The sequence below is a fragment of the Motacilla alba genome, chromosome 4A (assembly GCF_015832195.1).
Source record: "Motacilla alba alba isolate MOTALB_02 chromosome 4A, Motacilla_alba_V1.0_pri, whole genome shotgun sequence".
Lineage (NCBI taxonomy): Eukaryota > Metazoa > Chordata > Aves > Passeriformes > Motacillidae > Motacilla > Motacilla alba.
Window position 1 is genome coordinate 2,302,754 of NC_052045.1, and position 22,117 is coordinate 2,324,870.

Sequence of the window (22,117 nt, forward strand, 5' to 3'; positions counted from 1 at the left end):
AGCTAACAAAAAGGCTCAATCTTCCCCTGCCTCACGGTGACAATTGTGCTTTATAGGGAAGGAGCTGTGCTGCACATTATCTGCAGCACATAAGCTGCAAATGTGACCCTTTAGATTCTTTTTTTTCCTGCGTTTAAAACGCTTGTTTAGAATTTCACAGACTTGTTTTCTTTGCCAATTTCCCCAGCATCATTTTTACGAGTCAGGCTCAGACAGTCTTTACTTTTCAGATGTCAAGGCCCTGCGTTACATTTCCTACATCACCAGGCAGGCACGGTGCTAAATGTCTCTGCTGCAATTAAAACAAACAAACATCAGCTTGGATCTGCCAAGACAGGAAGCTCTGATCTGTGCACGCCTCCATAGGATGGAGAATATTTTTAGATCATGTGCAGAAACTAACCTGACACCCAATGCTGACATTTGTCTCTCCTTCCGAGATGAACTTTGAAAACAATGATAATTCCATTTGGAGTGTCTCTTCTTATATGTAGATTGGTTATGTGGATTTCTTTTTTGGTCAGATTTCAGTTTTTAAACCATTCTTCTCCATTCTGGTCTCTCCAGTTCCAATCACTTCCAAGCATTTGCTTTTGCACAGCAACAGCAAGACTCCCTTTATATTTTCTAGAAATAAGCCTGTAAGATTTCCTGGGGAAGAGCCTTTTTAAAGAGGCCTCAAAGTATTCCAAGTGGTTCTCCTTTGTCATTACAGATCTTGATTATATTGATTTTAACAGATATTTCTATGCAAACCAAAAAATTTTACATATCTATAAAATGCTAATGAATAAAATTAGCATTTCACTGCAGACAGCCCAGTGGATCTCAGTGTACCTGTTAGATGGGAAAAAAATGTTCCTTTTTTTGCTTTCCTGTGTCTTTTTGCCCCCAAAAAATATTCAAAGTATTCACCTTTCTTCCCTCCTACTCACCCCTCTTATAATCACTTAATTTTTCAGACTGATTTTAACTTTCCTCTGTACACAGGAGCTTGATCTACACAGCAGAGAGGAAAAACTGCACATCCTTTATAGAAGAGCTGAAATTTGGAAAGTTTAGACAAGCTTCTGGGTACAGCCTTTTATCATCTCTGGTAACTAAACAACAGCTCAAGCTAAGCACAGGTTAAAAGCAATTTCTCTTAGTTTAATCTCATTATGTTAATCAACTCTTTTACTACATGCATAACAGCTGTAGTGGCAATGAATAACTTCATTTCAGTGCCTTATAAAATGAACTTTTTTCCTTTGCACATCCTACTCATCTGCTCTAGAACACATCCCAGCTGGTGGCTTACAGCTATGGGTTAAAATCTAGCACAGAGCTCCCAGGCACCTCATTCATCTGTCTCTTGGATGGATGTGCTCAGTAACTTCCCTTTTTATGAACACAGACTTAATCCTGGTGGAGAAAAACAGTGAGAAGAGGTAGCTCCAATTCCACAGTGAAAAGCAGAATGCGTGGAGCCACAGATTTTAATCTCTGCTCTGAATTAAATATGAAGACCAAGTTGTGACATCCCAAACACATCTACTGTTAGAGCTTTAGCTTTAAGCATTAAATTAGCACCAACAAAAGACATCTAAATCATGAAAATAATAAAAATAAAGGTGGAAATACATTATTAGTCTCACTGTAGTTATCAGACATGCCATGTTTTCATACTGGAATAGCAGTGCAAGGACCAGGACACAAAGGATACATCTTGGAGAAATGTTTATATTCAAGTACAGTCCACAGGTACCTTCTTAAAATATGACTTTCAGGAGCACTCAGGGGTGGAGAGCTGTCTTCTGGCTGCTGCAGGAAGCCCCTTCTTGCTCGTTTCCTCTTCTGCTTGGCACTTCTGAGGAGGAGCAGACTCAGGGCTGCTCCAGCTGCAGCTCAGTCCTAAGGCCACACGTGGAAAAACCTGGGGAAAAAAACAAAAATGCTAAAATATCAAATGGGCAGCACATCTCCAAAACTGGCTGCTGCTGGGTAACAAATGTTCTAGCTTAAACAAATCCATGTGCACGTTCCAGCAAGCCCTTCCCTCAGCCCGAATTACCTAGCAGGAGTTGAAGCCCTTCCTACTTCAGGAAGGATCCCTAGGCAAGAGATGTTTTCTGAACACTCTGGTGAAAATATTGCATTTTGTAGGGCAGGCCAGCAAATCCCTGCGATTCAGGAATTTCCTCCTTGGCAGAGCAGGGCTGCAGGTGCTCCCTGCAGGAAGGACAGCAGAACGATGGGAGCACAATTCTGCAATTCCTCTGCAGCTCTGCAGTGACAAAATTCTGCATTTCTTCCGGTGCTACACATTTCTTGCTCTGTTCTTGTTTGGCCAGATCTCTGAAATTCCACACTTGCCTCGCCTCCTGAGGTGGCCCTGCAAAATATTGCCAACTTTATCCAAACCAGGGAAACCCTTCAGCTCCATAAATTTTCATTCATTCTCTTAATTTGGAGGTTGAATGTATTATCTAGCCTAGCAACTGATGTGTCAGCAGTTATTGGCTGTAAGGGAATCTACTCGTGAACAGTTCTGATGCCAAAATAAATGATATTTTCCTGCTTGAAAGGGTCCTGCAGACATAAAAGCCATAACTGCATCAAAGAATAAGATATTACTGCCTTAGTGTCAGGCCAACAAGAGCTGCTCTTTAAATATGGACTAAAATAAGATAGAAAAATGCATAAAATGTTGTTTCATTAGTTCCTTGTTTGATGGTTATTTCTTTATATCACATTCATGGTGAGAGGATAATCCCTTTAGCTCAACAACAACTCATTAACCATGTTCTCTCAATTAGAAATAGCTTATTTTCTAACAAAGCAAACACCATAAACACTCCTGCCTCCAGCTCATAATGATTTTCTATAAGTAAATGTATCAGAGGCATCGTACAAAGGGGGAGCTTGGTACAAAGAGAAATGGCACAGAAATGGAAGATATTTCTGAGCATATAAAGATCAATTGCTGTACACATGGTGTGAATATTTTTATTGCTTAGCAGAAGCCCTCCACTCAGGTGCATGAAGCAACTGCAAATAAAGTTAAATTTTCTTGATTTTTCTGACAATTTGGGCCTTCCCAGTGAAAGGAAATTTGGAAAGCTCCCACTTGAAAATGGGAGAAAAGTGTAGCTGGAGGAATGCTTTTCAACAACTTATGTTTCAGAAACCCAAAGAAAACAGTGCAAAGGAGAAAACTGCTTTTGTGGATCTAGTTTATTAATAAGCATTGTAATTAACAAGACAACATGCTGTACAGAAACCTGAAATAGAACTACTGCAAATTGACTGGACTTTAAATGCTGCTGGACTGTAGTATATGGTGTCCAGCTGCATCATTTGTAGAGTGTGGTTAGGGCTGTTTCAATACACAGACATACACTGCTCACTCTCAGATCCTGTAGTATGCCACAGAGCAGGGAGATTTCCCAGAAATACAAACTCAAATATTTACAAGAAATCGTCAATCTCTTTCTTCACTAGGGATAACATAATTTATACACAATTTTCCTATGTATACCAAATAAAATCTTTGCCTTCAACTTTACTTTGTGTCTGCACAAACCAATTCCTTCCCATTTATTTACCCAGCTAAATCAGGGTAGTAAACTGCAGTGTGATCATTTAATTGCTTCTCATTGATTAAGGGTTGGTATTCAACCTGCAAAAGGAAAACATGAGAAATCAAATAAAGCCAAGCTTAAATTTTCCAGCTTTAAAACCTCAGCTTGACTCCAACAACCTTGAGCTAACCATCAGCAGTGGAAATATTTCAACCATTACAGTGGAAATATTTAGGCTCTGCCTTAGGCTGGCCCATGCTGGGAGCAGGGGAATGGTGGTGGCTTTGGGCTCCCCAAGGATTACAGCTTGCTCAGGGTGCAGCAGAGCCAAATTCCCTTGTCTGATGGAAATCCCAGCAGATCCAGGCCCGGGGGGGTCAGGGATGCCAAGGCTGGGCTCAGCACCACGGGACTGATGCTGTGTGGAGCTGCCATCCACAAACCCCCAGGTCCCATTAGCACGGGCTCATTGCCATGCTAATTAGCTAAATGACCTCATCCGGCCAGCTCCCGCCCCAGAGCAGGTGCTCTGCGGGCTCTGCCTGGCCAGGCACACATGCTTCATTATTCTTTAGAATTAAGTTACACTTCAGAATGCAGCACAGCTCAGGAAAACAAAGAAACAGCATCTCCTACTTCGAGCAGTTTGACTCGGTGCTTTCTTTTAACATTTGTTTGTTTGTTTTTTTTTATTTTAGCATTGACTGCTTTACAATGTGGAAATAATCCTTTTTTTGCAATACTCAGGAGTGCAACAAGCATGAGTTTGGAGGGGGAATAATCTAGGCTCGAGTGTGTGACACATCGCTTTGAAGGCAAAGGTTTTCCTTTATTGTTACACAGTATGGAACAAATCTAATCATGTAACTAGCATTTTACTGTATATTGTATATAGAATTGCTTTCTCCACAAATTCACACAAGTAAGATAAAATAAGTTAAATGACTAAAAAAAGGAAAAAAAAATACACAAAAATATACAGTCTATGTACTAGATAAATTATTTATATATATGGCAAGATGTGTAACGAGTCTCTAGTAACATTATTCCTCTGGATACTGACATGCTACTCAGAAAAGTGTTGCCTCAAATGTGTATTTTTATATATTAGAGAAATAATATATAAAATGAGGGAACAATTTATCTCCTGACAGAACGTGTATTTACAAGTAATTGTTCAGTATCTTGTTGACTAAATTTTAGAATATCAAACACATTTCCATGGATAAAATGTTTAATACTTATAATCAGACTCATTTTTATAATGCTTTTTGTTTAAGTTATTTTGTATTGCTGTTCGGTTTGGGTTTTTTTGTTGGGTTTTTGTTTGCTTGTTTTTCAAGAAAGGGGCAGGGTCAAGTCCTTCTTAATCTTAGGGGAAAAAAACCTAAATTAACCCCTAAATATTTAAAGGAAGTGAAGTTTGTTGGGTTTTTTCACCTACAAATGGGAAAAAAAACCACTAATTCTGGGTCCTTCACCTTTTCCTATCAAAATCCTAAAATTGTAGAAATAAATTCTGTGCCAGGAAATTTCAGTGACAATTTTCATCCCTGAAAGAACAGTTGCAGGTAAAAAAAACAAGAAAAAAAGGAGAGTTTTCCAATGGAGCTGCCAGTTCCATAAATATTTGGTACAGCAGCATCTGCAGTAAAAACTAAAGACCTCTGCTTACAATAGCAGGAATTACTGCCAGCATTATTCTAAATTTGCACAATTAGTATGTTTGGTAAATCTGTGTAAACTACAGATAAGCTCATTTTTTGCATATCCCTGAAAATAACTGCCAAATTCTCTCCTCCTGATGTCTCCAAAGCAAACAAAGGGCTTTGTTTAGGTGTGAATTAATTTATCAAATTTTTAATTGTCCCGGAATTGGAAGTGAGATGTGTCAGTACCCAAAGGATTGTGATTTTTTTTTTTTCTCCAGGATTTACATGCAACTGGAAGCCAGTGTGCCACATCTTTTCTAAACGTTATTGAAAACTACTTAAAAAAAAAAAAAGAAAGCAAAAGAAGTACACCATTAGATAATCTGATGTCCATTAATTAAACCCTATCAGTAGGTTAAAAGTGAAGCTTTTTTTTATTATTATTTTGCACATAAAATCTAAATGTGGTTTGAATAGATTTACAGTGGGGACAGCGATATATAAAGCTACTTATACCTGCTGGGCACATAAGAGAAGCTCTTTTAGCATTCATTGGAAACCCTCAACAACTTGAACTTCTGTAAATTTTACAAGCAGCTAATATTACAGCATTTTTACACACAGTTTTGTTTATAAATTACAGATTTAAGTTACATTATGAAGCCTACATAGAGTTCTACCCATAGGAAATATTCACACACTGTTTTTGCCCTCCATACAGCTTCGATTGTCTCACTTAATGTAGCAATAAAACAAAAAAGTTATGCATTTTCTTAAAGGAAAAATTTCTTGGTATGTACATACTGCAAATGATGAAATGGCTAAAGACCAACAAAGTACTAGAAGGAAATACTAGAGAAAATATGGTTTTTACTAGAGAAAATATGGTTTTTTCATCTAAGAAAGGAAACTCCTTTTCATCCACTGTGGAATTTACCAAGAGAACATATTCTCCAGTACACAGAACACTGAAAAAAATCCTTCCTCTTTAAAGAGAATCACCTTGAGAGTTTTTCAAACAATATTATTAGGGTTTGTTTATATTAATCCAACTTCCATTACCTAGATCCTTCTTTCTTTGCTGAGCACTATCAGTCATTCTCTAACAATTAATCCACAAGGACAAGTACTTCTTATTCTAACAGGTTTGTGATGAAGTAACTAATATGATAGTTAAACTTTTACTGGATACTCACAATAGGTGAATAGAGCTGTAAAAAAAGCCGTACACATCACTATTAGATATTCTTTAAAACACTGGTAGCTTGCTGCCACAACATCACATCAGCCAAAAAAAACTGCCCCACTTCCTGCTGTTTTCAGCAGTGCCCATGTAATTTTCAACTAACAGGAACAGTAGCCAAGCAAGCTCTGCAAGACGAAAAACAGGAAAAAAAAACAAAAAAGAGAGAAATAGACTCATGGCTTAAAAAGCATAATAAGTATAATATTGTTCCTTGAATTATTATAGAAAGGAAAATGTTGGAAATTAAAAAAAAGTTGTTTGTTACTTGTTTCCATTTTTGATCTTGGATATCCTCTCATTGTCAGGTTGCTTATTTCACACAGAAAAGCCTAGTTGAGAGCTTTCTATTTCATCTATTGCATTCTTTCAGAGAATGAATACCTGTACATTGAGCCAATAAAAATTAAAATAAAAATTAAAATAAAAATCAGTTTTCACGTACATTCTCCTTCTTAATTATATAGAAGATAAATTTTGGTGGGAAGATATACCATCCTTCTGAAGAATTAGATTTTAGGATCTTATTAATTCTATTATGTCAAGCAATCAAATGAGAAATTGCTCACTTGATCTCTAATGCTAAGCAAATGGAAGATGAAGTCTGTGAATATGCTATAAATTATAACAACAAAGAAAAATTTGAGTAAGCTATTTTTAGACTGCAATATTCCCCAAACTGCACTAAGGAATTGCCTTCAAAGGGAGAAAGAACTGCTGGCAGATATTTGCACTACATGGCCCATGAAAGAAAATGAACAGGATTTTGTTCTTCTTCTGATTGTTTCTGGGTTGTGGGTTCTCTTCCCCATTTTCTGGATTTTACCAAGAACTACGGTAAGCACCTTTCAACCAGGTCCTAAGGATTTCGATTTTCTGTTTCAGCTTTAGGATTCTATATACACAAATATTCACAAGCCTAACGAGTTTGTACGCGCCCGAGGAGCGGCGCTAGGCCGTGACTCTCCACAGTCACACTTAAAGCCTGAAATTCGGGATTTGTCAGCTCTGCATTCACAGCTGGTGCTCGTGTATAAACGTGGTGCTGCTGCCAGCCCCCGGCGCCGGGTGGGACGCGGCGAAGTTGGCCAGGGGGATGACCTTGACGGGATCCTCGCCGGCGCAATGTCTTTCGCAGGTGTTGTAGAACTGGGGCCTGGGCCCTGCCTGGCCTTTGTCACTGTCGTCCTTTGGCAGGGGCCTGCCGAGGGTGTGGCGTCCCTCGGGTCTGGCTCCCCGGCCCCAGCCTTGCTGGAAGCCAAACGATGGCAAGGAGGTGTTGGGCTGCTGGAACTGCGTCAGGGCCGGCGGCATCCAGCAGTTGTCGGAGTGGCCGAGGATGAGGCACTCCTGCGTGCAGTTCTCAGAGGCTTCGGCCAGAGCTTTCTGCAGGTTCACTTCGATAGCTGGGAGGGTGGAAAAACACAAGACAGCGTCAGGGGTGTGGGGACAGAGGCACAGAGGGAATCAAGGTCAGCAAAGCAATCCCTGTCCCACAGTCATGGCCGCAGTTGGGGAGGAAAAGGCCTCGTCAACAAAGCAATTCCCATCCTACAATGATGGCCATGGTTTGGGAGGAAATGGCCTCTTTGAGAAAGCAATTCCTGTCCTACAATGATGGTCACATTTTGGGAGGAAAGGCCTCTTCCACAAAGCAATTCCTGTCCTACAATGATGGCCATGGTTTGGGAGGAAAAGGCCTCCAGGTGTAGAGCTTCAGTGAAGGTTCAGATGTTGGGGCCCACAGTGTTGTCACCATCATTAAAGATTTATAATAAGGCCTTATACACTCACTTTGCTAGAATCATACACCTGCTCAGGTTGGAAAACACTTCTAGGACAGTGAGTTAAACCATTAAGCCAGCACCACCCCATTCACCACTAAAAAAACCCCAAGTGCCACATCCACACACTTTTTGAACACTCCCAGGATCGTGAATCCACCACCCCCCCGAGCAGCCTCTTCCAATGCTTGCAGACCCCTTCAGTGAAGAAAATTTTTCCTTGTGTCCAATCTAAACCTCCTCTGGCACAACTTGACCATGTCCTCTGGACCAGTCACTTACCTAAAATAATATTTTCACTCCTTACAATTATCATTTCTGTAATAAAGCTAAAAACTTTTTTAAAAAATCAATGCCAATTCTATAGATATTTTCATAGAACTACTTGAAAGAAAATAACTTTTTTTTCTTAAATATTCTCCTAAAACTGGATTTTTAAATTGTTTTCCTTTGCTTAAGGCAAAAAAACCCTAAATTGGGCACTAGCCCAAGATGGTCCATTGGCCTCTAAGATGCACTCAAGAGCTATAAGAATGAAAGAGCCTAACGACTATTTTAAAGAGAATTGATTTCTCCATGCATTCAATACTGCACACCTCTAAAAATCAAAGAGTGCCAGCAAAAGAAGATGTAACCTCTACATTTTGCTGGTAATCAAAGCAGATTTCTTCAGTAGATGCAAGATTTGTGCCCTTGAAAAGGATTGTAGAAATTTTAATTTGTTCAAAGGCAAAGTACTAAATCTGAAAGATGTTCATATGTAATACATAATAATTCTTGATCTGTTTCATTTAAATTGTGGCTTTAGCATGGTAGGTAAATTAAACATTAATGGAATTAAATTTCTACACATGATTCCTCAAAATAGTTTTAATATTGCAAGTGTTAATTTTATATTCTCTTCCTGCGTACGTGGTTAAATACATCAGAAGTGCAGAAGAATATCTGATTGGATATTTCCTTGTGTTTTCTTCATAAAACTTTCCAATGAAAAATACATACATATTTTTAATACCTGTCTTAATGAAAATAGCATTTAAAATCAGATTCTGGCTCATAAGCACTGGAGAAGGAATGCCACAAAAATTACTTATAGCAATGAGAGTGCCGAGTAGGAGCCTCCCACCCTCTGAGCTTTATGTTTAAACAGATGCTGCATTTCTGTTTTAACAAATATTTTGCATGTTGAAGTCTGTGTAAAGCTGCAGAGCACAAACACTTATTTCCATGTTACATCTCAATACAAAGGGATTAAGTTTTTCCTCCAGGCATTGAAATATATAATGTTGCTGTCCAAACCAGGATGCATTTTTTAAAAAATCTACCATGTTTAAGAAGACAGCTGGTTGCTTGTTATATCATGAATGCTCTATTCTTGATTATTTCTCCTTCAGGATGCTGTACATGTCAGTTAGAGGAGTGATTGTTTATAAATGTTATTTTGGTGTATTGCTGGCATTTCAACATGTCCTCAGTCATTTTGCCTAAGTATTTTTCAGTTTAATCCTGACAAAGCTTTGGCACCTTGCTGTTGCAATACTAATCCAGTTTTGATGGGCAGTAGGAGACATAAATATGGAAATAATTCAGTGGAGTCTATAGTTACTGCAAAAAAGAAAAGTTTCTAGTGGTAGATTAGTCTAATCTTTCTGTGTCCCACTATCTGCTATTAGAGACATAAATTTAAGTATATACAAGTTTTTAAGCTCTTTAATTATCCAGGTTTGCTTCTATTCTGATGGAGGCAATCCACTGAAATCAGGTATAACCTTGACAGAGTGTGGAATTATCCTCATTTTGTAGAGAAACCAATCTTTTTTGCATTAATTAAAAAACCCTTAAAATGATATGAATTCAGTTAAAATCTGAAACACACATTTATTTGGAAATAACACTTATTTGTTTTGAGCTCTTCCCAGCAAGTGGCAACAACACTTCTACTATACCATTTTTCTCAAACTACAGTAGGAGACTACACAAAGCTGAAACAGCAAAATGAAGCATTTGAAAATAAAAATTTAACATTTAACATTGACCAAGGCAACTGTGGAAGAAAAAAGGTCAAGTATAAAACAGCCTCCACACCATTTCAAAGATCAGGACAGTAATTTTGTGCCACGTGTTGTCAGACTACCTGGAGACTTGGAACATGTTACCATGTTAACACCATGTTGTTAAAGTTACTGTCTTATTTATTCTGTTAATAAAGAGATATTTTAATCTGAGTTTTAGTTTTATTTAAAAAAATAAATAAAAGAAATTAAAAAAAAAAACACAAGAAAGAAAACCCCAAAGCTTAATAATTATCCTGGGCACAATCCTAAGATATGAATACAAATCATTTTGGCGTTAATTTGGGTTTTTTTAGCTACAAAAGTCTGGCAAAGCAGGATTGTTTAGAAGAAACAACTTTTGTAGAAGTCATAATCTTTCTTTTAATCTCGTTTCAATATTGTTGTCAGAGTATGCTTTCATCAGTGCTTATGGTTAATATCAGTAATATTAATATAGTTAATATCAGTAATATATTTTACAGAAATAACTGTAAAATACACAATTTTCCTTAACTTTGGAGGAAAAAAACCTCTTCTAAGTCAAACAAGCAAACAACTTTCCCCACCCACAAAGCAATGACTCTTGGAAAATAAACTAGAACAAACTGTAGGAAAATGAATATTCACTGAGCATTATCTATTTTTTTGCCTGCTCTTCCAGGCCAGGAAATAGATCTCCTTTTTGTCAAAGTCATTCTCTGTTTTCCTTACACATCATTCCAGCCACACCTGTGGGAGATGCGAAGCTCAGTGTTCAAGTGGTCATTTATCAGAGGCTCTGCAAATTGACCACAGCACCTTCTGGCTGGTTCTATTTAAGCTTCCATTTATTTTATTTCTTTGCAAGTCCTTCTAAATGTGGGTGACAATCAAATTTTCTGAAAGTTTCCCTCTCATTCCAAAGTAGTAGTGCAGGTGATTATTCTGGATAGTCTGATAAGTAATCAGGGGAAGGAAACACCTCTGACACCTGCCTCTACCCATCAAGAAGAGAAAGTTCCAGCTGTCTCTGAATATTTTCAGAAGAAATGATGGTTCTTGCAAGTGAAATTCAGAGTCTGGTACCATCTTCTCACACAAGACATGACAGGTTTATAAATGGAAATAGGAGTTTGCATATTCCCCACATATTATGAATAAAGAGTACATTCCATTGAACTCTAAGAAGTCTTACTAATTTCTTACTTCACTCAGTTATAAGCCCTCAAGTTTAAATATTTTTTCCATCCTACATGGAGACTCTTCAGACATGACATACAAATAATACAAAAGAGAATTTTAAATTCATATAATAGACCACACTCATGCACATGTGAGTTTACCACTTTGATTTGAACTCCAGGTTGTTTTAGGAATGCAATTTTTTTTTAATTGTCTGCTGAACTAGGAACATTTTTAAAGTAAATGTCTGCCAGCTCTTAAGAAACGTTTAGATCAGAGCTGTCAAATATAACTAAAAGCACAACAGTTAAAAGGCTTTCTTCATTGTTCCGCAGTCTCATCATTCACAGTTCAAAACAGTTTTCAAGAATATTTACCTTCACTCAAGAAAATGTGGAGTTTGAGCCTCGCCAGATAGCTACCTTTCAATAAAAACAGATACAAAAAATACCTAAAAAAATGTATGTTTGCTTGTTTTGACCAGAGACTTCCTTCCTATGGTTATAAAGTCTGAGGGGGACTTTGGAGGTTCTAAATAAAAATGTTGATTCTCCTCTTTGCTCTTTGGGGATGAAAACCAAAGATCTTGACAGCACTACTCTCCTTCTCAGTCTACAAAATGTGGCACAATTCTTTCCAGCTCAATATCATGTTCCAGTTTTAAGACTGTTTTTCATGGAAAATTCACAAAGCAAGACAGGCCGTTGGTACAAGTCTGTTACCAGCAGTCTCAGAATGTTGAAAAGTTACAATTATGGAATTATTTTGGTTGGAAAATACCTGTAAAATCATTGAAGCCCATTCTTTGTGTATAGAAAACACACTTTCTTTTCTACCCTTTCCCTCCAGCCTTAAAAGAGACCTGTACTAGTAAAAGAACATCAAGAGAGCTTTCCTCCCTCTTCCATGAAATTCATCACTTGACCACAGAATCACAGAGATGAGGCTGGAAAGGACTTTTGGTCTAACCCTCTGCTCATATCTGGGTATGCTGGTTGAAAAAGAAGAGAGCAACTTTTCCAAAAGGCCAAACTTCCAGAATTGTACATATCCCGTAAAAGAAAAAATCCAAACGTGCTGAAAGGAAGATGTGCTTCCCTAAGGGTTGGACAGTCCATGTTCTGAGCTCCTGGAGAAGCCTTAGCAGATCTCCACCTTTACCCACATGTGCAGCAATGATCAAAAGACATTTGTAGATGCAATCATTAGCAAAGTACTCAGATTCATTAAAAGTTCAGTACTCAGATTCATTAGAGGTTCAGAAACCACCAGACTGCTCTATACCAATGCAAGTTTAGGGGCATAGAAGCAGTGCGAAGAAAATTTCCAAACCAATTTAAAAAAAAAAAAAAAAAAAAAAGGGGGAGAAAAACCTTAAACCACAGAATACGGAGTGCTTGAATCTTAAAGCCATGTAGCTGAAGTCATAATGAAAAGCCAGTTTTGAATTTGACACATTTTGGATGCAAACCATCTAGTGTTACATTTAGAGCACTCTTGTTTCATAATAAAGCAAGCAACAATTAGCAAGCAATTAAGCAAATTGCCCATAATTATGCCATTGCTGAGCTATTTTTCATATTTTCACAACACAGCACATATATGAATACATGGCTTGCAGTGCCAACACTGTTCTGTCAGCATCCAGAAGTGCCTCTCGTTTACTGAAGCGTTTCGTTTTAAGCAGCTCCCAGTGCACCTCCAGCGCTCTCTGCTCAGCAGGAGCCCACCAGAGTGATGGAGATGACAACCCCAGCTCCTCCTCTCGGCCACGAGCTCCTAAGGAAGGAGCTCCTCTTGGCCAGGCTCCCCCACCACGTTGTGCCCATGTGTATTTACTAAACGTGGCACTAAATCTAAGCAGGAACTCAAGCGTGATGTGGGGAAATTATCGTCCGGAATTACCCTGGTGACCAAAATTGGCCACTGGAGTCACATCACTTAGAGGGCTCCACCATATGAGGAGAACAGAAATGTCATTAACAATAAAAAAGGGAGGGGGGAATAGTAGTTAGTGTAAACTGGGTTACTTTAATAAGGTCAGGAGGAAGAAGCTTGAATGTAGAAAACCTAAATGAGTGCTGTTATAATATACTCTAGCTTTTTGGTTTAATAATAAAATGCCTTTGGGAGGAGTTCCCTATGAATATTTTATTTCCTGTATATGTCTCAATAAATTAAAAACCTAAAAGAGTTACTTAAATTCTACCCTTGGAAACCTTTTTATTCAAAGAACAAGTAGGACACACCACTCTCTGATTTTTAGCTGCATGTACAGAGCTCGCTTAGTTTGTGAGAAATCAGAGGAAGATTGATCCTCCAGATGTTCTGACTGAGGAATCAACAGGCATGAGGGAAATCACATCTTTCTGTGCTACCTAGGCTTGCCAGATTGTGCTGGGAAGCTTGCAAGAATCAGCTCTGCTTCCATTCCAGTGAACACTTTATATCCAAAAAGCCGTGGTTTTAATTTGAATTTAATCAGAAAAAAAATACTTCTCATGAAATCCAAATGATGGAATGAGGTGTGAGGGTTTTGCACCTGAATTCAACAAGTCAAGCAAACACTGCTAAAGATGACCAAGGAAAGCTGGTGAGGGAGAGAGGAAAAGGGAGGAAGTGTCAGGGCAAGAGAGTCAGCCTCTGGTAATTCCTGTCTCATTAGCTACCCTTGTGAAGTGAATCTTTCCCTCACAAACAACAGCCCACAAATAAAGCACATTAATCTTTCATTTGGTTACCTCATTGCTATTCTGACTAGAACCTCAATCTCGTACTAATCATACCCAAGATATGGTCTAAAGGCAATGCTCCTGTAAAAAGTTCGGCTTCAATAATTACTGTTTTCCACAGAAAGAGATTTCACACACAAAGAAAAAACAAAACAAAACAAAAAACCCCCAAAAAACCACAACAAAACCAAGCCCCCAAACTCTTTTTTTCAGCCTAATGAACAGGGGTGTGACAGAGTACATGACAGTGACCCTTATTGCTCCAAGAGTCCAATTTAATTTATCTTTTATGCCCATGTTTTGCTGATATTTATGGGAAAAAATATGGTCATTTACAAAGGCTGCATGTTTCCTGGCCTATAAAGTGTATATTGAGCTTTCAATGAGAATTTTAACTATAACTAGTAAAGTATAATGATCATCTAAAATGGATAACCTAAAATCTAATATATTGATTACAATACTGGCTAATGCAATGTGCTTTATTTAATATTTAATTAACTGCTTCCCATTTGTACTGAACCTTCTTAATTATTAATACATGGTTCATTATTTAACATGGAATATAAATTCAAATTCAAATCAATTAAACAAGGTGAAACTACACAGTGAGAAATGGTTTATCCTCCAGCAATAACCTTCGACCTGGAAACATAGTAAAGAGTGAAATTAGCATTTTTTCCCCCATACCTGCAAAGATTATGCATTTTAAGTGATACATACTAAGCTCTGCTAGTGATGTAAAATCCCTGTAATAAACACAACATCCTACAATAATGTGCTGAATAAAAAAGGGCTTCAGCTGTCACTTTTCAGAGGAACCATTTACACAGAATATAACACTGTACCTCGTTTTTCAGATTTAAGTTTCAAATAAAATTATGTGTGCCCATGAAGGAAAGGCAGCTTATTGATTTTACTGAAAGTCACTAAATATCCCAAAAGAGTGAAGATTCATAAAGAGAACTAAGAATCACTATGCAATCTACATAAACTCACTTACGTGTGGAAACAGAAGAAAATATATTTCCTAAGCTTAGGCTGTGTAATCAAAAAAAACCATCAGATCCATCCATCAAAAATTCTGATACATCAGAACAAAGATCTGGGCTTGGAGATGGGATGAGTGTCAGAGGGAGACAAAGGGAAGAGAATTTCTGGGCAGGACAGGGTCAGGAGCACCAACCCTTGATAAAGGGCTCACATGAACATATCAATATTCCTTTATCCCAACTAATCCCAGATTCCTGAGTGCCAAGGAGCAGACTGGGGGCTCAGCAGAGCTCAGGGGCTGGGTGAGGAGGATGGGGATCAGCAGAAATTCCTGCTCAGTTCTGTTCACACACAGCAGCTCCTTCAAGGGAAAAACTCCTCAAAAGTCTCTGTTTGCACCCTCTGTGCACTTCAGTCTCTGAGTGCATCTCCATGCCAAATGGGGCTCTGCCTTCCTTTTTACTGGCTTTACAGTAAAAAAATAAACAAAAGTTTGATGGAAAGTAGAATGCTAAAAAAATCTTTTAAATGAAGTAATTGAACAACTGTGGGCAATTGGTCACAGTTCAGACACTTAAATGAAACATTAATTTTCAAAGGGAGTCATAAAATGCCCAAATGCTCAGTGAGCTAGTAAACAGATATCTCGTGTGGTAACTCCAAAGATAGCCAGTAAAAGTTGTTCTGAATTGTGTTTTCATCAGATGTACACAAACAGAAATTTAAAGTCAAAGACCACGTGAGCAGCAACCAAAACAAACCTACAACAGTCTAAAAATATTCTGTACCTTTTTGTGGTGACTCCAATTGGATTTCAAAGGAAAAAAAAAACAAACAAGCTAAATTTCTTGATTAGAATATTAGCATTTTTTTTACTATTAATATCCTATTTATTTTCAAATACTTCTAAACATTTCTACAATAATTACCTATGCTGATATCTATGTAACACACTATGCTTTTTTTGAGTGCTGATAGCTATTCCATTTTATTGGACCATCAACAGTATTCATTCATTGCAGTTGAATATATGAATAAAGCTTGCTGAGGGTTTTTTGACAAAACAATTTTCCCATCAAAAATGCAGTTTCAAAATTCAAATGCCTTGTGACAGTGTTGATTCACATTACATTTGGGGTTACAAAGTGTGGTACCTGATAGTTCCCATTTTCTCCATTCAATTCATTTTCAGTTATTTCTTTAAAATATAAGGATCCTTCATATTATGAAGAAATGACATTATTGAATGGAAATGTTCTCATTTCTCCAAAGCTGTCCCTCAGATTTTACATTTCACTATAAATATCAGTTCAGGTTATGGTTCTGGGAAACAGCACTGCTTATATTCCATGGCATCTGCAACCTAGCCTAACAGTAATCACAGCTATTCCCCTTTTCTGAATTCCCTGCAACGCCCTTGCCACTACTGCAGGAGAACAAACCTGATGCTCCACCTCAAAACTTAAAAATCCCTAATTATGAGTGATTAGGATAAATATTTCAGGGTAAGAGGCCACGGTTTTTAATTCCCCTAAAGCAGCATGCTGGCTCTGCTGTGGTTTTTAGATCCCTCCATGACAAGCAACAACCTTGAGGAAGGACAGGCTGGAGGAGTAAAACTCCAACGTTCCGCCCCCCCAAGAGGACACTCTCCTCCATATGGCTGCAGCTCAGGAGGGTTTTCCTCTTGGAGAACCCTCTCAAGCACAGCCTCCTTGATGGCTACACAGCAGCTTCCATCCAATTTTTCACAGCAGTATTCTGTCAAGACCACTTTGTCAATCTGCCACCGACTTCCCTCAGTGGACCCACGGAGCTACTCATCCCTTTGACAAAGGCTCCAAAAAAGAGTGAACACATGGAAAGGGCCATGTTTGATTAACAACCTTGTGATTGCCGTAAAAATGAAATTTGAAAGGTAATAATTACATTTGTAATTACTTAGGTCTAAATCTCTTATGTTTCCTACTCCCTGTATTTCTGGGCAGCTGGAGCAATGACTCATTAATAATAATAAAGTCATTTAACCCTGCAGGCACATTACAAGGAGAAAGATGTCATTTGTCACCAACACAAATAGAACAATCACTGAAGGATACAGCAAGACCACTATTTCATATTTATTGCAAATGATAAAAGGGACATTTTGCACTCATTCCCACCATGACATCCCAATCTGCTTTTTAATTATCAGCAAACATAAGGGGACAGCATACAACATATGAGGGCCTGCTAATAATGCATTGTCCTGCGGTGACATTTCCATAATCACTTTAAATCTACCCTATACATATGTACTAGTTAAAGCTTTCAGCTCTTGAAATCATACCCCCTAGTAAGGAATGAATTATCCTCTGCAGACTGAGCACACAGAGTCAGCTCTTCTGCAGACTTTGAGGGTCTGAGAGCTGACATGTGCCTTGCTATTACTTTAAGTGATAAGGTTTGGCATTCTGCTGCACTTATGGTCGAGCTCAGCGTGACTTAAAAATAAATGCAATTGTATTTCTTAGGCTGGGAACTTTGCAGTTGTTGTAAATCTCACTGGCAAGAGTTTACACAAGGACTTCTGCAGTCACTTAATTTTCAAGTGCTGTTCAGTGTTGTTCTGTTCTTTGCTTCCTCAAGAGCTCAGCAAGAAGAACTCTGTCTTAGATGACACAAATACCCTTTTTCATGGGGAACTCAAGTAAGTTACTCAGAGTTTACTGGATTTTTAAAAAGTATTACTGATAATACTCCCTGACTGTGAAATAAACTTCTGAGGAAAAGATTATTCTTTCCCTATATGATTCTATTCAGAGACATGAAACTTTGAGGAAAAATTCATGTAGAGAAATTCCTCATGTAGTATTACTATGAAAGCAAATGAAAGGAAGTTTCAGGTAAATAATCTGAGGTTCGACTCCATTAAGCTAGAGCTTAAATTTCTCCCTTGCTTTGCTTACTCATCAGCAGTTATCTAACCAGCAGGCATGTATGAAGACCAGAAAACAAACTTAACAATATGAAGTTATAAACTGTTACAGTGTGGGTCAGAAAGGAGGTGAGCAAACCTCCTAAATATGTCTGTATTTTCCCCAGGTGCTACAACAATCTATAGAAAGACATGCTTTCAAAAACTTAAATAAGTAGTGTTAAGAAATAAGACACATCAGGAAAGAGTCAAGTGCACAGAGTAAAATTCATATTTTCACTGTTAAGATAGTGACAACACAGAAAAGCTTGTATGTGGAGTGAAATGTTTTGTCAAATTGAAAAATGGAAATAATATGAACACTACAATTTTCACATCAATTTGAGGTAAAATGTTTTGAATTACAGTCATTTTAATCTTGTTTTATAAAGAAAATGACTTCAAATGGGTGATAATTTAAAACAGCATAATCCAAACTTCATTGTGCTCCAGTCAGGCATCGGAGTGTGGCTCTGAGTGATTCGGAGCAATCTTTGCACATTAGCTCAGAGCCTCACTCTGAGCAGACATTTGAGCAAGAAAAAGGATTCCTGAAATCTACAGTTTCCATCATTTACCTGAGAGTCCAAAATCACTGATTGAGATGGCTCCAGTTTCTAATTGGGCCTTTGTAGGCATTGCTGGCACCTTCAGAAATTTGGGCAGCCTCCTGATGAGGCCAGACTGCCACAGTTACCAGCCCTTGAACATTCCCTTGTTACCAGGTGCTCCACTGAAGTTTTGCTCTTTGGAAGTTCCTCATCTCCATCAGATGAGCCTTCTCCAAGTATTACATTTTTTGGCATATATAAAAATATATATTAAAAATATATATATATTGGCCAAATATAAATATATATATTAAATATTATATATATATTCTTCAAATTAATTTCCAATTAAAATATAAAAATACTGGAATTTTAGCTAGAAGCATTACTAAACTTGTAGGTTTTTTTTTTTTAAACAAGATGATTTTTTTCAGCCCCTGGACAATTGACAAGTGATGGGAATAATTTAGGCCAGATCAACACTCGACACAATTCTTCACAGAACATTTTCTCCTAGCATGGATAATTTTAAAAAGACATTGTTAGGAAACAGTGATAGCTGTGATTATTCTGGAAGATTTTCGTGTCAGTAAGATCAGCCAAGAGAATGGAAGTGAGCAGCTGCTGACAGCATCTTGTCAGCCCATTGCAACAGCTGTCAGGAAAGGTTCTGTGGCTGCAACCATCGGGACTGTGATGCCTGAAAACAGGGTAGTGTTTGCTGTTATTATTATTATTATTATTATTATTATTATTATTATTATTATTATTATTATTATTATTATTATTATTAATTACTTGGAGCATAACAAATATAAAACCGTGGGAGTACTAAGTTAAACTTCATGAGCTATCCAATTGTTCATGAAATTAAACTTCATTACTTCAAAGATGGAAATATTTTAAAATGGAAATAAACACGTTGGTTGATCTTTAAATTACGCTGTTATAAACTCAATTATATAAACACCTTCTTCTAACCACAAACGGTCTGTGTGTGTCTATGTGAGGATCCTGAGGAGAGATATAAATTTATTGACCTTCAAATTTCAGAGAGTAGGTGTCAAGTTTTGACTCAGCCTTCCTTACATTCATATTTTTATACATTGAACCATAGCTGTCTTTGCAAAAAATGTAATGTTCACTCCTGTTTGATAAGCTTTGGCATGAATATGCCAAGGCTAATAAAAGCCTAACATATATTATTTAACAAGGTTAAAAACTAGCAATCAGACTTGTCAGAGAACTTGTCACCTCCTTTGGTAGATGAGCCTCAATCAGCCATTTCTCTGCTGCATAGGACAGAGGCTCCCTTAGGATCAGATTTCAGAAAAATCAGTTCTTACAAAGTCACTAAACTCAGCATCCAGCTCTTTTGAAAGTGTAAGTTTCAAGCCAGTTTTGAAATCCTGGCTGGGGCAGACACACATTGAAGGCAACCAAATAAATCCCAGCAGTTCTTGCTGGGAGTGAAAGTTCCTGAACTAACCTAATCCCTGGTTCATGAAAGCAAACCCACAAAATCCCATAATTTATGTTTATTTTTTTCTTAAGTTCTACAGAAAGGATATTTTAAGTCTGGGCTAAGTGCTGCTCTGGCAGATGCCATATAGAAATCTGTCACCACTTTTGGCACGGATTTCTTTTTGAGAGGGACCAAACCTGAATTCCTGAAGCTGATGTTCCCTGAGCTTCAGCAAACTGCATTTCACAACCACCTTTCCTGCAGTTCCTGTGGATGGCAGGAGGAGGTGGAGCTCAGTCTGTGCTCCAAAGGGCTGCTTTAAATCTTTCTAAGTTTTTTAATTAACCATAGGATATAAAAGAACCTAAATGAAAAGCTACCAGTCAATTGCTGGCTAAGTGTTCACCATCCTGTTATTGAACTTATTTCATCTATTTATTCCTTAATTCACCCATAGTCTAGAAATGTCATTAATATGCTCAAAGTTAATTTATTATCCTCTATTGCTTCTATTCAAGCTCATGTTAACAGAATAAATTCATCACAAATGATCAGACTTGAAAAGGCAGATTTGGATTCTGACAGAGAATAATTCATCATGGCTGGGAAAAAGCCTCCCACTGACTGGGCTGTTGGAATGCTGGGAGACGAAATGGAATGGTGGCAGAACTTCTGCAGAAAAGGACATGGAACTCTTGGGGGGAAAACAAACAAACAATAGACCCCTGACTTCGACTCCCCAAATAGGGAGGTTCCTGACACTGAGTATTTTTCTCATTTTCACTCTCACAGGTCTTTTTCTCTTACCCTCTGTGCTGCCCTGAGGCAGAAATAATCATTAGGGCTCTGCTGGCCCTGGTTTGCACACCCAGAGCTGGGGACAGAGGGGCACAGGGAGTGCCAGGGACACTCAGAGTTTTGCAGAAGTGGTCCTGAGGCTCTGGGGCCACAGGCTGCTCATCAGCACACCCAGAGCCTTGCTGAGTGCTACAGCGATTTAATTAAATTTATTTCATTTGCTATTTATTGTCATTATCCCCGTGATTACAGTAGGTATGGGGTGATCTACTCCTCTGTTACACCACACTTGCTATGTGTCTATACATCATCTGAATTACAGATGATGTAATTCAGAATTGCTTCTGAATTACAGAAGCAACTGGATATAACAGCATTTATAACGTGTTTCAGGGCTGTTACAATGGAAAAAATCAAACACATTTTGTAGTTATAGGTCCATTATCCAGTGGAATTGGAAAGCACTGAGATGCTGTTGTGAATGTGGCACTACTGTGATTGTAACAGGGGTTTGGAGATTGATTGTAAAGCCCAGAAACACTTGAAATGAACAATTGATCACGGCATCATAGTCAATATTCCAATTATTATTATTTCAGCCAGTTATTGCTTTGTCCCCAGCTTCAGCACAGGGAGAATTCCCCCTCCTGGACATGGCCCCATCTCTATCAGACTGTGACTCCATTTATCCATCCCTTCATGGACTTGTCTCCTAATTCTGTACACACCAGAGCCCCTTCCCTGCTCCTGCTCTTCTTACACTGAGTAAATATGTCACTTCAGGAGTTGAGTAACCAAAGTTCTCCAGGGAAAAAGAAGGGAAAAAAAATGAGTGAGTAGTCCAGACCTGTCCAGGAAATAAAAATCTCACTTGGCTCTGCCTACATATTTTACAAAGGATCTCATATATTGATATAATAATAAATATCAGTGCTCAAGCTTGTAAATATGTAGCTTATCTGGATGACTCCTTCAGAACCTCCCAGCTCCCTTTCCCCCCTTTCTTCTATCATATTCCAGAACCCAACTGAATTGTGTTTCCAAATGTGTTGCTATCAATATTTGGGGTTTTTTTCTGATTCAAATACTTATTTATTCTATGAATGCCTTGAATCTAAGGCCTTCAGTGGGGTGAATACACCAAGTGTCTGACCAGTACCTGATG

At 38.1% G+C, this 22,117-nt stretch overlaps 1 protein-coding gene across 3 annotated transcripts in view; it reads right to left on the reverse strand.

Annotated features, from left to right (window-relative positions):
- Positions 1–3,204: 3,204 nt before the first annotated feature.
- PCDH11X (protocadherin 11 X-linked) overlaps positions 3,205–22,117 on the reverse strand; it is a 426,317-nt gene continuing 407,404 nt past the window's right edge. For all 3 annotated transcript variants that reach the window (XM_038122874.1, XM_038122872.1, XM_038122873.1), the window contains one exon: positions 3,205–7,864. In XM_038122874.1, coding sequence (XP_037978802.1) covers positions 7,473–7,864 — 392 coding nt within the window. In that variant the 3' untranslated portion in view covers positions 3,205–7,472. The remainder of the gene's footprint in view (positions 7,865–22,117) is intronic.